The 15451-nt window shown below is 69.7% G+C and overlaps 1 protein-coding gene across 1 annotated transcript in view; it reads left to right on the top strand.

Moving 5' to 3' along the window:
* The window catches only part of AURANDRAFT_72083 (hypothetical protein), a gene marked incomplete at both ends in the record, with an annotated part of 64044 nt that overhangs the window by 21484 nt on the left and 27109 nt on the right, over positions 1-15451 (top strand). The window contains 3 exons of the mRNA XM_009041048.1: positions 65-543; positions 755-4023; positions 4223-15320. Coding sequence (XP_009039296.1) covers positions 65-543; positions 755-4023; positions 4223-15320 — 14846 coding nt within the window. The remainder of the gene's footprint in view (positions 1-64; positions 544-754; positions 4024-4222; positions 15321-15451) is intronic.

The following is a 15451-nucleotide window of genomic DNA, read 5'->3' as shown; positions in this document are numbered from 1 at the left end:
ATGCCGCGCCGAGCCCCCGCTCGCGGCGCCGGGCCGCCCGAACCGACGGTCAGTCCCGGCAGAGAGAGAGAGAGAGAGACACAACTCCCACACCAAACGCGCCGCTCGAGACGCCTCCCACACCGCTCTCATATTAGGCACGTACCGCCTCGCCTTCGCCGGCGGCAAGACGCTCGAGCTGCCGCTGAACGCGACGGCCGCCGCGCTCGAGAGCGCGCTCGAGAAGGCGCACGACGACGCCGTCGACGTGTCCGTGAGCCGTCAGGACTTCGCCGCGGGCTTCGGCGCCGACCACGAGTACACGATCACGTTCCTCAGCGACCTCGACGCCTGGGCCTCCGACTCGCTCAAGGTCCTGTCGCCCGAGGACGGCAACGGCGCCGCGGTCGCCGAGGTCAACATCTCGCGGCCCGCGGCGGGCGGCCACTACCCCGTGGACTTTATCCTCGGCTACGTCGGCGAGTACGAGCTGAGCGTCACGTCCAGCGGCCGCCACGTCGAGGGCTCGCCCTTCGAGGTCGACTGCGAGCACGGCGTCGCGACGTCGGGCGCTGTGCCGAATTCAACCACTGGTTTGGGTGGTCCTGACCAAACTTCAGAATTCTCTAGCTCGGTCAAATCGAAGTCGATTTGGCTGATTTTTGGACGAATCGATTGCTCTCGTCGAGTTCTCGAAGTACGGCAGAAGACATTGCGTCGAAACTGTCGCATACGCTCACATTGAAGTCGGGTTGAAGATTTGAATTCCACACAGGTCCGGCGCGACGACGGTCGCGAGCGACAACATCAACGAGGCCGTCGCGGGCGACACGATCGTCCTGGACGTCCACGCGCGCGACCACCGCCAGCACGAGGTGCAGATCGTCGCCGTGGCTGCTCAAGCCGTGGACACGGTGCCCGAGGTGCAGCGCGTCCACGTCGGCAGCTCGGCCTTCACGCTGACGTTCCGCGGAGCCACCACGAGCTCCTTCGCGCTCGGCGGCACCGAAGCCACGCTCGAGGGCCTCATCGAGGACCTGCCGACAATCACGGGCGGCGTGACGGTGACGGAAGAGACGTCCTCCGACGGCACGATCGACGCCTCGGACACGTTCCTGGTCGAATTCTCGGGCGTCTACGGCGACGTGCCGCTCCTCTCCACGACGGCCACCAAGGTCCACGAGGTCACCAAGGGCGACGCGCCCTACGTGCGCGAGATCCAGACCTTCTACTGCGACGCCACGTCGGGCAACCTCGCCGTGGACTTCCGCGACTACGACACGACGGCGTCGCTCGACGTCTCGACGGCGACGGTCGCGGACCTCGCGACGGAGCTCGCGGCCGTCGGCATCGCCGTGTCCGCCTGGCGCCACGACGACAAGACCGACTCCGCTTTGACGATCTGCGGCAGCGGCAACACCGTCGCCGAGATGGTCTACGTCGAGTTCCTCGAGCTCACGGGCGACCTGCCGGCCCTCGAGTACAACGCGTCGTCGACGGCCCTGGCGTCGAGCATCGTCGCCTACAGCGGCGGCAACTACGGCCAGGTCGACGGCGTCCACCCCGTCTGGGGCACCTTCACGCTCGAGTTCGGCGGCTGGACGTCCGACCCGATCCGCGCGGACGCGTCCGCCGACGAGCTCCGCGACTCGCTCGAGGCCCTGCCGTCCATCGGCGACGTCAGCGTCTACAAGACGACGATCGGCCAGTGCCTCGATCAGCTCGACCGCCAGATCTTCCCGAACGCGTCCCGCCTGAGCGTCTGGGAGGTCCACTTCGACGGCCGCTGCGCGATCAGCGGCTGGGACTTTTGCCCGGACACGCTCGGCGACGTCGCCATGCTCGCGGCCGACGCCTCGGGTTTAGCGTACGATCTCTCCCCCTACGAGCGCCAGGCGGCGCCGACGGTCCGGGTCACGGAGGCCATCAAGGGCACGACGGGCAACCTCGTCACGTCGTCGGGCGGCGACGAGATCATCGAGTACAGCGCGACGCACCAGCAGCACACGGACGTGGGCATCGACATGTACGAGACGCAGCGCCTGCGCTGCGCGACCCAGTCCGGCGGCAACTTCTCCCTGTCCATGCTCAACAACGCGACGGGATTGTGGGAGACGACGACGAATGTGACTGGACTGACGAACATCGCGAACCTCAAGGCCGCGCTCCTCGCCCTCCCGGGCGTCAAGCCCGGCCTCACGGTCACGGGCGGCAACGCCAACGGCGACATCTGCTGCACGGACGCGACCGCGTCGACGTGCGCGTGGGTCTCCGTCGCCTTCGTCGGCAACTTTGGCACGCTGCCCATGCTCGAGTTCGGCGAGGAGCAGGGCGTCGACCTCGAGATCGAGGAGATCGTCAAGGGCATCGACAGCCTCGAGTACGCCGGCGACGGCCTCTACAGGCTCGCGGTGACGCCGACGGTGTCGGGCAACTACACGTTCACGCTCCGGATCTCGCCCCAGTTCTTCGGCGGCGCCAACGCCACGACGGACGTGTCCACGGAGCTCTCCGCGGGCCTCATCGTCCTGCCGGCGCAGGCGTCGGGCCCCCAGAGCCACCACTACGCGGACCTAAGGGCGACGACGGCGGTCGAGTCCACGTTCCTCGTGCAGGCGCGCGACCGCTTCGGCAACCGCCTGGGCCGGTCCCTCGACGCGGGCCCGGGCTCCCACTTCGCCGTCGACCTCAACGGCACGGGCTTCGAGGGCGGCGGCCGCGAGGGCGACCGGAGCCTCGTCGCGGGCGCCGTCGACGACAAGTACGTGCCCAACACGGACGGCCTGTACGAGGCGTCCTACACGCCCGAGCTCGCGGGTCCCCACGTCCTCGAGGTCGAGCTCACGCAGCCCGGCGGCCTCCTGGCGACCTACTACGCGCAGATGGACTTTGTCGACCCGGCGCTCCACGCCACCGGCTGGCGCGCGTGGCCCTACCACGAGCCCAAGTGGTGCCCGCCGGAGGCGTTGACGCCCTGCGACAGCACGCGCCTCGACGGGCCCCTGGACCTCGACTTCGGCGGCCTCGCGCCGCTGTCGCAGACGGAGTGGCCCGACTTCCCCGCGGACTTCTTCTCCGCGCGCTGGGTCGGCCACCTCCTCGGCCCCGTCGACGGCGTCGTCACGCTCCACCTCCGCACGACCGAGGCCGTGTCCCTGGTCCTCGACGGCGAGACGCTCATCGACACCATGGACGCGTCGGGGTCGCTCGTCGACGTCGCGTCGGCAAACTTCACGGCCACCAAAAACGAGCTTTACGCGCTGGAGATCTCCTTCGTGGAGGAGATCGACGGCGCGGCCATCAGCTTCGAGTGGACCGTGGGTGGCGCGCAGGCCGTCGTCCCGGCGTCGGCGCTCTACTACACGCGCCACGCGAAGCTGTCGCCCGAGACCGTCGTCGTCTACCCCGACCGCATCGCCGCGGCGACGACGGCGGCCGAGGGCGACGGCACCCTGGCCTGCGTGGCCCTCGAGGAGTGCTCCTTCGTCGTCACGGCGACGGACGCCGACGGCAACTACCGCGTCAACACGGGCGCGGACGAGCTCGTCGTCGAGATTCTGGGCGTCGGCGACTGGGCCGGCGAGGGCCGCACGAACGAGTACGACTCCTACGGCGTCATCGAGGTCGACCAGGTCACGGACGTCAACGTCGCCTGGGACTACGTCGGCACGGCCTCCGTCTACAACAACGTGTCCAAGCTCTACAACCTCTCGGGCGCGTTCGAGACGCTCCTCCGCGGCGACGTGCTGTCCATCGGCGACGGCGACCTCCAGGACGCGTCGCCCGAGTTCATCGCCATCGGCAGCGGCGCCTTCTACCTCAACGACACCGTCGGCGCCGACGAGCGGTCCGTGCCCCTCGCGGACGTCTGGCGCGGAAACGACGCGCACCGCGTCCGCGTCTACAAGGGCGCGTACGCGGGCGACACCGCGCGCCATACGATATCCTACACGCCCTACGTCCGCGGCACCTACGACCTCGACGTGCGCGTGAAGAAGACCGAGGAGGTGCAGCAGGTCGTCGTCTCCGTGGGCGCGGGGCTGTGTGGAAATCAACCGCTGGTTTGGGGGGTCCCGACCAAACTTTGAAATTCTCTAGCTCGATCAAATCGAAGTCGAGTCGGCTGATTTTTGGACGAATCGATTGCTCTCGTCGAGTTCTCGAAGCACAGTCAAAAAGGGTGCGTCGAAACGGTCGCATACGCGCACATTGAAGTCGGGTTGAAGATTTGATTCCCACGCAGGCGCGGGGAAGAAGCTCGCGGGCAACTTCACGCTGTCGCTCACGGCGCCGGACAAGTTCGGCGTCGTCGCCACGGAGACGACGCCGCCCATCGCCTACGACGCGACGCCCCAGGACGTCGAGGACGCCCTCATCACGCTGTCCCAGGTCTGGGCCTGCAACGTCTCGGGCTACAACTCCGCGCCGAAGAACGGGTCCAAATTCCGCGTCGAGTTCAGCGGCGTCTACCCGCTCGTCGGCGCCGACTTCCCCCTCTTGGTGCCCGACACGACGGACCTCACGGGCAACCGCGCGGCCGTCGACGTCTACGAGGTCGTCAAGGGCGTGCCCGAGGCGTCCATCGCGGGCGCGCCGTTTCCGCTCGTCGTCTCGCCCAACGACGCGTCCAGCGCGTGGTCCACGGCCTACGGCCGCGGCCTCGTCCAGGGCGTCGCCGGCGAGACGTCCAGTTTCACGATCATCGCCAAGGACGAGTGGGGCAACACGCGCTTCGACGCGCAGGACGAGAGCAAGTTCTCCGTGTTGGCCTTTGTGGAAATGACGACGCCGGGCGCGGACGGCTGGAGCCGCAAGAACTCGGACGGTCTGGTCGCTTCCACGGCCACGGCGGTCAACGGCTCCGTCGCCTACGTCGGCGACGGCGAGTACGTCGTGTCCTACACGCCCGTGGCCTCGGGCCCGACGACCGTCGCCGTCGTGCTGCAGGACGCCGTCGAGGAGCAGGTCGTCTCCTGGAACGCCACGGCCCCGGACGACGCCGTCAAGGACGGCGGCGGCGTCGTCTTCTCCATCGCGGGGAGCGCCTCCGACGAGGTCGCCTGGGACTCCGAGGCGTCCGACGTCGCCGCGGCGCTCTCGGCGCTCGGCTGGGGCGCCGTCGAGGTGTCGCGCGGCATCGCGCGCGGCACCGACGACCTATCGAAATACGACGCCGCGGCGCTGCGCGGCCTGCAGATCGATTCCGTCAACTACGTCTACAGCGTGACCTTTTCCGACTACGTCGGCGACGTGCCGCCCATCGAGGCGCACTTCCCGCTGGACGCGAACTTCATCGACTACGCGTCCGCGTCCGTCGCGGAGGTCGTCAAGGGCTCCTGGGGCGTCGTCAAGGCGTCGGAGTCGAAGATCACGGCGACGCCCTGGGTCAACGAGGCCCTCGTCCGCGAGAAGCAGGTCGTGCGCCTCGTCGGCTCGGGATCGTACGACGGCAACTTCACGCTCGAGTTCAAGGACGCGGAGACGGGCATGATCCCCGTCAACGCGTCCGCGGCCCAGATGAAGCAGGCTTTGGAGGTGCTCGAGACCGTCGGCGAGGTCGACGTGACGCGCTTCGGCGAGCTCGGCGCGGGCGCGCTCGGCTACGAGTGGGTCGTCACCTTCGGCAAGGGCCGCGGCACGGAGACGGACATGACGAACCTCGGCGACCAGCCGGCGCTCATCGCGCGCAATTCCACGCTCACGGGCGGCAAGATCACGGTCTACGCGTCCGGCGCGACGTCGCCGGGCGGCAAGGCGTCGCGCGACGGCGTCGCGCCGTTCCAGGCCGCCGTGCGCCCCGCGGCCGTCAGCGCCCCGAACTGCACGGCCGTCGACGCCGCGGGCGTCGCGGGCCGCGACGGCCTGACCACGGGCTTCTTCGAGCGCGAGAGCGGCTTCGTCATCGAGGCGCGCGACGCGTTCGGCAACCTGAACCCCTACGGCCCGCGGGCCGAGACGCAGATCGTCGACGTGTTTGGCAACGCCTCCGACGCCGTGAACCACACGGGCTCGGCCTTCTCCATCAGCTTCCTCGGCGAGACCGTGGCGATCCCCTACGGCGCGGGCATCGCGGACGTCGAGGTCGCCATCGAGGGCCTGCCGGACGTCGGGGCCGTTTCTGTATCGACAACATCGGCCCACGACATCATCTCGGGCTGCGTCGCCAACGCGACCTTCGGCCTCTCCGTCATCGACCCGTCCTGCGACCTGAGCGCCTACTTCGAGGTCGGCGACTGGATCCGCGTCGGCCGCAACATGTCGACGACGCAAGTCTTCACGGTCGTCCACATGCAGGCCGTGTCCCCCTACGCCCTGACGCTGAGCTCCCAGTGGCTCGGCGACGACGACGGCGAGCTCAAGATCTACGAGCACGGCGCGGGCCTCAAGGGCCACCGCGCGGCCTACCGCTACGTCGTCACCTTCGACACGCTGCTCGGCGACCTGCCCACCATGGCGGCGACGCCGTCGTCCATCAAGTTCACGACGGCCGTCACCTACTGCGAGCGCTACCGCTACCAGACCATCAAGACGTCGGACAACAACGCGAACGCGACGGCCGGCGACATGATCAACGGCACGTTCATGCTCGAGTACCGCGGCGCGTCCACGCGCCAGCTCCCGCACGACGTCACCATGTCGGCGCTCGAGACGGCGCTCGAGGACGACCTTCCCGGGGTGTATTCCGCGTCCGTCTTGGAACGCCACGGCCCCTTTGCGCGCAACGAGTACAAGTGGCTCGTGCGTTTGGACTCCGTCGTCGACGACGCGCCCGAGCTCCTCTACGCGGAGGGCTACCTCCTCAGCGGCGGCGACGCCGCCGTCGTCGCCGACGACGACACGTGCCCCGCCGCCTCCGAATCGGCCGCGGGCGCGCGCGTCTACTCGCAGGCGGGCCGCCTCGGCGCGCAGTTCGTCGCGCGGCTCTCGGGCCCCGAGGCCGTGAACGCGAACGTGTCCTACCGGAGCCACGGCTTCTACGACGCGACCTACGGCACGCCCGTCGTCGGCTCCTACCTCGTCGACGTCTCCGCGACGGAGAGCGGCGGCCTCGTGGGCACCTACTTCAACAACCGGTGGCTCTACGGCGACAGCGTGCTCACGCGCGTGGACCACTCCATCGACTTCGAGTTCGACGAGGAGGACGCCATCACGGAGACGGGCAAGGACCACGTCTCCGTGCGCTGGACGGGCTTCCTGCGGCCGTCCTTCGACGAGCGCTTCACGTTCCACGCGCAGGTCAACGACGGCGCGCGGCTCTTCGTCGACGGCGAGCTCCTCTTCGACGCCTTCGAGAACGAGGTCGAGGACGCCGCGGGCTACGCGGAGTTCTCCGGCACGACGTCGGCGCCGCTGCTCGCCGGCGCGCTCGTGGACGTGACCATGGAGTGGCGCGAGACGACGGGAAACGCCGTCGCGCGGCTCCTCTGGTCCTCGGACTCGCAGCCCTACGGCCTCGTGCCGTCGAGCCGCCTCTTCCACCACGCGTCGGACGCCGTCATCTCGTCGCCCTTCGTCTACGCGCCCGAGGCCGTCAAGGCGTCGACGCCGCTCGACGTCGAGCTCTCGCGGAACGAGTGGGACGAGATCGTCGTCACCTGGGACGCGCCGGCGAACGACGGCGGCGAGCCCATCGCCGACTATAAGGTCGAGTGGTGGAGCGCCGTCGACGGCGACTACGGCGTGCCCGAGGTCCAGACGCTCCGCGTGCCCAAGGGCAGCGACCGCGGCACGTTCTACCTCTACTCGCCGGGCGGCTTCCGCTACCCCTGGGCCCTGCCCTACGACGTCGCGGCGCAGGACCTCGAGGAGGCCCTCGAGTTCTGCTACGACGTCGGCGACGTGTCCGTGAAGCAGCCCTACGCGACGGACGACGGCTACGTCCAGTACGAGATCTCCTTCGACACGAACGTCGGCAACTTCGGCCCCATCTCCGTCGACGCCGCGGGCTTCGTCCCCGAGGTCTGCCACTCCAAGTACCGCCTCGGCCGCGGCTGCTTGAACGTGACCAACGGCACCGCGGCGATCCTCGGCTCGTCGACGGACGCGTCCTTGGACGTCGAGCCCGGCGCGCGCTACGCGTACACCATCGACACGCTCTGGCAAAAGTCGGGCACGCTCGACGGCTTCGGCGTGCGCGTGTCCGCGGGCAACTCCGCGGGCCACGGCATCCCGTCCGACGCGCTCTACCTCAAGCCCTTTGCGCCCGCGGACGCGCCCGAGGAGGTCCAGGTCGAGCGCGTGCCCGACGAGGAGGCCCAGCTCAAGGTCCAGTGGCTCACGCCGCGCTGGCCCTACGACCGCCAGTCGCTCGTGACGGCCTTTGTCGTGGAATACTCCGAGACGGAGGACTTTGCCGAATCCGTGTCTACCACGCTTTCCAAGGCCGCCTGCGCGTCGCCGCGCCTGCTCTTCGATAGCGCCGTCGGCGAGGCCGGCGTCTGGATGCAGCACACGCTCGACGACCTGGAGCCGGGCACCTACTACTACGTCCGCGTCGCCGCGGTCAACGACGCGGGCGTCGGCGCCTTCGGCGTCGCCGCGACGACGGCCGCGGCCATCGCCGATAAATTGACCGACGGCGCCGTCGGCCTCGCGACGCTCGCGCACGACGGCGGCGTCTCCGTGTCCGACGCGGCGACGTCCCTCTCCGTGTCCTGGGCGCCGCCGGCGTCGGACAACGGCTACGACGTCACGGCCTACGGCGTCGAGTGGTGGCGCGGCTCCGGCGTCGACGAGGTCGAGGTCGTGCAGATCGACGCCGTCGCGCTCAACGTCACGGGCACCTTTACTTTATCCTACGAGGGCGCCGTCACGGGCCACCTGCCCTGCGACGTCTCCGCGGCGGACATGGAGGACGCTTTGGAAGCCCTCGACACGCTCCGCGACGTCCACGTCGAGCGCGCCGTCGACGGCGGCGCGAACTTCTCGTGGACGGTGACGTTCCTGACGGAGTGGCCCGACGCGACCGATAGCCGGCTGGTCATCGACGACGCGGGCCTGTATTCCGTGAATTCGACGGTGCGCGCGCGCGTCGGCTACGGCCTCCGGCCCGACCTCCCGGGCCACCGCTTCACGCTGTCGAACGTGACCGTCCGCTCCGGCTCGGCCGTCGTCCGCGCGGGCGGCACGTGGAACTCCGGGTCCCGCTCCCAGGAGTCGGACCGCGTCCACGCCTACGACTGGATGGACATCGACGGCGGCATCTACCAGGTCGCCTCCGTCAACGCCCAGGCGAACAAGATCACGCTCACGGAGGTCTTCTCCACGGGGCCCTCGGGCGCGTACTCGGCCCAAGTCGGCGTCACCGTGCCCGGCTCGCCGCCGCCGCACTACGACTACGTCGAGGTCGCGCCGTCGCTCCTGTCGAGCTCGGGCCGCTACTCTTATGTGATCCCCGACCTGGTGTCCGGCGAGGCCTACACCGTCCGCGTGTCGTCGATCACGGCGCTCGGCGCCGCGCAGCCGCGCTACACGCAGCCGCGGAGCCTCGCGCCGCCGCGCCAGGTGCCGGACGTGCCCATCAACACGCACCTCCTCGTCTACGGCGGCACGTCCCTGCGCGTGCTCTTCAACCACCCCGCGTCCGACGGCGGGTCGTCCGTGACGCGCTACCGCATCGAGTGGGACACGTCCTCCGAGTTCGACTCCTTCGACGGCTCGCCCCTCGGCTCCAACACGGTCTTGGTCGACCCCACGTCCGGGTCCTACGACGATTGTACATTATCCTACTGCGGCTACACCATCGGCTCGCTCTCGACGGGCAAGAACTACACCGCGCGCGTCTTCGCCGCGAACGCTTATGGGTATTCGACGACGTCCGCCATCCCGGAGCCCCTCTTCGAGGCCCCGAAGAAGCCGCCGTCGCCGCCGGAGACCCTCGGCCTCTTCGCGGTGTCGCGGACGTCGCTCCAGGTGGCCTTCGGCGACTCGGCCGACGAGGGCGGCGCGGACGTGACGCACGCCAAGCTCGAGTGGGACGGCGTCGGCCCCGCGGCCGCGGCTGCCGGCGGGTCGAGCTCGCTCTACTCGCACAACGAGGTCCAGCGCATCACGACCGCGTCGAAATACCGCGACCTCGAGGGCACGTTCCGCGTCGCGTTCCGCGGCCACACGACGGGCCAGCTCGACCACGACTGCACGTCCGACGACATGGCCGCGGCCCTCGAGGCGCTCGCGCCCGTCGGCGACGTCACGGTGACGCGCGAGGAGGTCGGCTACGGCCTCGCGTGGTACGTCACCTTCGAGGCCGCCGCGGGCGACGACGACTGGCTCGGCGATTTACCGCAACTCACCGTCTCCGCCGTCGACGACGACCTCGCGTCCAACTTCTCGACCTACGAATCGCTCGTGTCGGCGTCCCTGACGGGCGGCGACACGCTGACGACGATGACGGGCACGGACGCGTCCATCGCCGCGGACACGCTCGTCGACCGCTACGACGGCTTCTGCATCCAGACCGTCTACACCTACGCCCAGAACGCCACGTTACTCGGCACCTTCGCCCTGAAGTACGACTCCGAGGACGGCGTCGTCGCGACGCAGTACCTCGAGGCCGGCGCGACCGCGGCCTCGGTCAAGGCCGCGCTGGAAGCCATCGGCACGGGCGAGCTCTTCGTCGGCGCCACGCAGGCGGCCATGGGCAAGGAGTACACCATCGTCTTCCTCGAGCGCCTGGGCCCCGTGCCGCCGCTCACCTTCGACGCGTCGCGCCTCTACGGCGGCCAGAACAGGTACGCGACGACGGGCATCACCGTCGCCGTCACCGTCGCCGGCCGGCTCCCGGCCATGGACTCGCCCCTCCGCGGCGAGGCCGAGGTGGAATTGGACACGCTCGACGTGGACTCGCTCGGGCGCTACGTCTACGAGCTCGAGGACCTGGTCGCGGGCGAGCCCTACTCCGTCTCCGTGAGCCTCTACAACGGCGTCCGCTCGACCTACGGCCTCGCGACGCACTCGACGCCCGCGTCGCTCGTCCCCGCGGCGCCGCCGGGCCCGCCGCGGTCCGTGTCCGCCGTCGCGCTCTCCGACGGCTCGCTCAACGTGTCGTGGACGCCGCCCGTCGACGCCGGCGGCGCGGCCGTGACCAAGTACCGCGTCGAGTACGATTCCACGGCGGCGACGCACGAGGTCCAGCGCGTCGAGTTCGAGTGCGCCGACGGCCCCCTCGTCGGCTCCTTCACGCTGACCTTCAACGGCGTGGCGACGGGCCCCGTGCCCGCGGGCGCGTCCGCGGACCGAGTCCGCTCGGCGCTCGAGGCCTTGGCCACCGTCGGCGAGGTCTCCGTGTCCCTCGCGTCGTCGGACGACAGCGCGTCCTACCAGATCGCGTTCCGGACGAACGTCGGGGATCTCCCGGCGCTCGAGGCGTCGACGACGGCGCTCCGCGGCAGCGACGGCGGGCCCGCGTCGTCCGCGGTCTACGAGCAGGTCAAGGGCGGCAGCCCGCCCTTCGACGAGGGCACGGTCGGCATCTACACGCTGCCCCTGGGCTCCGTCGACGTCGTCCCCGTCGCCGAGGTCCAGGTCGTCGAGGTCGGCGCGAAAGCCGAGGACGTCAACGGCTACTTCTACCTTAGTTACGGCGCCGCGGTCTCCGACGCGATCCCCGCGGACGCGACGGCCGCGGAGATGGCCGCGGCGCTCGACGAGCTGAAGACGCTGGGCCCCGTGACCGTGTCGCGCGCCACGAAGACGCACCGGACGACGGAGCCCCTCCAGGACCCGTCCTACGTCTGGTCCGTGACCTTCGACGCGGCGCTCGGCGACGTGCCCTCGCTGCTCGTCTACGCGGGCACGGGCCTCACCCAGGAGGTCATCGGCGCGCACGGCCACCTCGAGGGCTCCGCGCCCTTTGGCAACGTGTCCGAGCTCGTCAAGGGCGGCCTCCCCGAGTGGATCGCCGCGGGCGGCGGCGACCTCGTCGCCGGCCGCCCCTACTACGCGCGCGTCGCGGCCTACACGGCGACGACGACGGCCTGGAGCGAGCCGCAGTTAGCTACCTTGACCGCGGCGCCCGAGTACGCCGTGCCGTCGCCCCCCGTCGACGTCAAGGTCTCCGTCGCGGGCCCGGAGTCGCTCGCGCTCTCCTGGGCGCCGCCGGCGGCGACCGGCGGCGCGGCCGTGTCCCACTACCTCATCCAGTACGACCTCGACACGTCCTTCGACGAGTCGACGGGCGCGTCGCGCGTGCCGCTCTCGGAGCTCGCCTGGGACGACAACGCGGGCCGCTGGGCCTACGTGCTCGACGGCCTCACGACGGGCACGACGTACTACTGCCGCGTCATGTCCTACAACCACGCGGGCTACTCGGACCCGGAGATGGCCGCGTCGCGCAACGACGCGCCGCTCTACCGCGTCGAGACGACCCAGGCCTTCCGCCTCAAGGTCGAGGCGCGCGAGCGCGTCGACTCGACGCCGACGATCGCCGCGGGCTCGACGGCCGACGCCGTCGCCCAGGCCATCATGGACCTGCCGGACGTCGCGACGGGCGCCATCCTCGTGCGCCGCTGGGACATGAGCTCCTGGACGGACTCGACGGGCATGGGCACGCACTGGTCCGGCACGAAGTACGCGTACGAGATCGAATTCGGCAACGACCGCGACGCCGTGCTGGCGCTCACGGGCGTCGACGACGAGGTCCAGGCGTCCAACGTGACCCAGTTCGTCACGCCCGCGGGCGACGCCTACGGCATCGCGCCCGCGTACCGCGAGCCGTCCGCGCCGACGGCCGTGCTGCTCTCGTCGGTGTCGCGGTCGAACCTCGGCGTGTCCTGGTCCGCGCCCGACCTCACGGGCGGCTCCGAGGTCCTCAAATACCTCGTCGAGTGGGACAGCGACCGCGACTTCTCGACGCTCCGCGACATGGACTCGTCCTTCGGTTCCGTCGCGGCGGCGACCGCCGGCGCCGTCGTCGTCAACGCGACGAAATCGGAGGCGGAGTCGCGCCGCTCCGAGTTCCAGTACCAGATCACGGGCCTCGTCATGGGCCGGTCCTACTGGGTCCGCGTCTCCGCGTACAACGACTACATGGGCTACGGCGACGCCGCGTCGTCCGAGCCCGCGTCCGCGGCGCCCGCGGACCAGCTCCTCGGCGCGCCGTCCAAGTTCCGCGCGAACCTGAGCGACACGGAGATGCCCGACCGCCTCCTCCTCACCTTCCAGCAGCCCGTCCTCGACGGCAACGGCTTCGACATCGGGACGGGCGCGGACTACACGCCGAACAAGGCCACGGCCTATCGCATCGAGTGGTCGGCGTCGTCGTCCTTCCCGGCCGCCGAGACGAGCTACTACGACTGGCGCGCGCTCGAGGACGACGACCAGGACCTCGAGTGCGAGGGCGACTGCACGATCGACCTCGGCGCGGAGGTCCAGTCCGTCCGCGTCTTCTCCGACTCCGACTCGCCCCTGACCAACGGCTCCTACAAGCTCATCTACGCGGGCCCCTCGTCGCCGACGACGCGCCTCATCGTGACGCCGGGCTCCGCGCGCGCGGAGTACGTCAACGTCTCCAAGGACGTCGACTCGGCGACGGTCGCGAACGCCGCGGACGTCATCCGCACGGGCGACTTCGTGCGCCTCGGCGGCGTCGACGGCAAGCTCTACTACGTGAACCAGACGACGTCGGGCAACTGCACGCTCCACGAGCCCTACTCGACGGGCCTCGGCTCGTACGTCGATAGCCACACCGCGGCCGCGGAGATCGAGGCCTTCGTCGTGACGCCGCCGGAGACGTGCATCCCCTACGACGCCACGCCCGCGGAGATGCTCGACCACCTGCGCGAGCAGATGGACGACCTGCCCTTCGAGGAGACGCTCGTCGTGTCGCGCGACTCGAACACGTCCGTCGACAGCGGCTACCGCTACCGCGTCACCTTCTCCGGCGGCGCCTTCAGCGCCCAGCCCGTCGCGGAGCTCGAGGTCGTGTCGCGCCTCACGGCGGCGACGCACGGCCTCGCCGACATCTGCGCCAACTTCACGAAGGCCCAGTCCATCGGCTCGAACGTGTCCGTGCGCACCATCCAGGTCGTCCACAGCGTCACGACGGACATCGACTCCGACGCGCTGGCGCCCGGGGCGCCCTACTACCTGCGCCTCGCGGCCGTCAACGACGTCGGCGTCGGCTCCTACGCGGCGCCGTCCATCGACGGCAAGCACGACACGCTCGGCGCGATCGCGCCGTCCGCGCCGCCGGGCCTGCCGACGAACGTCAAAGTCTTCGCGGAGAAGGAGAGCGCGACGAGCCTCCTCGTCACCTGGGAGACCGTCGACGACGACCACGGCGCCGAGATCACGGGCTGGCGCGTCGAGTACGCGAACGCGTCCTACTCGGAGACGTACGACAACGACTGGCACAAGGGCTTCTTCTTCAAGGAGGCCGACGCCGACGCGCGCAGCTTTTTGTTGGATAATCTCACGGCGGGCACGACCTACGCCGTCGGCGTCCGCGCGGTCAACGCACGCGGGCCCGCGCCGCCCGCGTGGTACGAGTACACCCGCCCGTCGCTGCCCTGGTGGTACGAGCAGACGGACTTGTTCGACGTCAAGGAGGGCCGCCAGCGCGCCGTCGCGACGTGCCCGCCCACGGGCCTCACGGAGTGCGTCGAGGAGCCGGACTACTTCATCCTCGCGCGCGCGACGCCGGACGTGCCCCTGACGTTCCTCGCGCAGAACGGGCCCGAGGGCTTCGCGGGGCCCGACGGCTTCACGGCCATGTCCGTCGTGACGTCCTGGAAGAACGGCGGCAACCGCGGCGACGAGGTCGACAAGTTCCTCGTCGAGTGGTCCATGGACGACCAGTTCGCGGGCGACAGTTACCAGTCGAAGATCGTCCAGAACAACCGGACGTCCGAGCCCAACGTCGAGCAGGTGCTCAACCTGACCTGCGCCGACGACGACTGCCGCGGCGACATCGTGTTCGTGCGCATCTCGGCGCACAACTCCCTCGGCTTCTCCAACGTCTCCGAGACCATGGAGGCCGTGCCGATGAAGTCGAGCGACGCGCCCTACGCGCCGTCGCTCGAGGCGCTCGACGAGGACGCGGGCGAGTACACGGTCCAGGACGTCGGCTCCCAATTACTGGTGAAATGGACCGTGCCCGTCAACGACAGCGTCGACATCTACGGCAACGGCGGCGACACGATCACGTCCTACTTGGTCGAATACTCGAAGGAGCCCTGGGACGACTTCGTCCCCGTGATCCAGCGGCTCCAGGTCGCGTCCAACGCCCCCGGCGGCGTTCTAGGCGGCACGATCCGCCTCTCGCTGAACACGACGGACGACTCCAACGCCGCGGTGAAATCCTTCGCGACCTCGTCGCAGATCTTCGTCGGCAACGCGACCGCGTACGACGCAGGGCAGCAAAAGGGTGATTCAACGTCGCTTCAACGTGAGTGTTCCGCGCGCGCGCGTTCCGGAAAAAGCGTTTGCGCTTCGAGACCGTCCCGAGAGATGATCGCTCGTCCAAGAATCAGCC

Source organism: Aureococcus anophagefferens (genome assembly GCF_000186865.1).
Source record: "Aureococcus anophagefferens unplaced genomic scaffold AURANscaffold_18, whole genome shotgun sequence".
NCBI classification, from domain to species: domain Eukaryota; class Pelagophyceae; order Pelagomonadales; family Pelagomonadaceae; genus Aureococcus; species Aureococcus anophagefferens.
The sequence above is the reverse complement of the archived record's forward strand: the minus strand, read 5'-3'. Positions and strand labels throughout refer to the sequence as shown.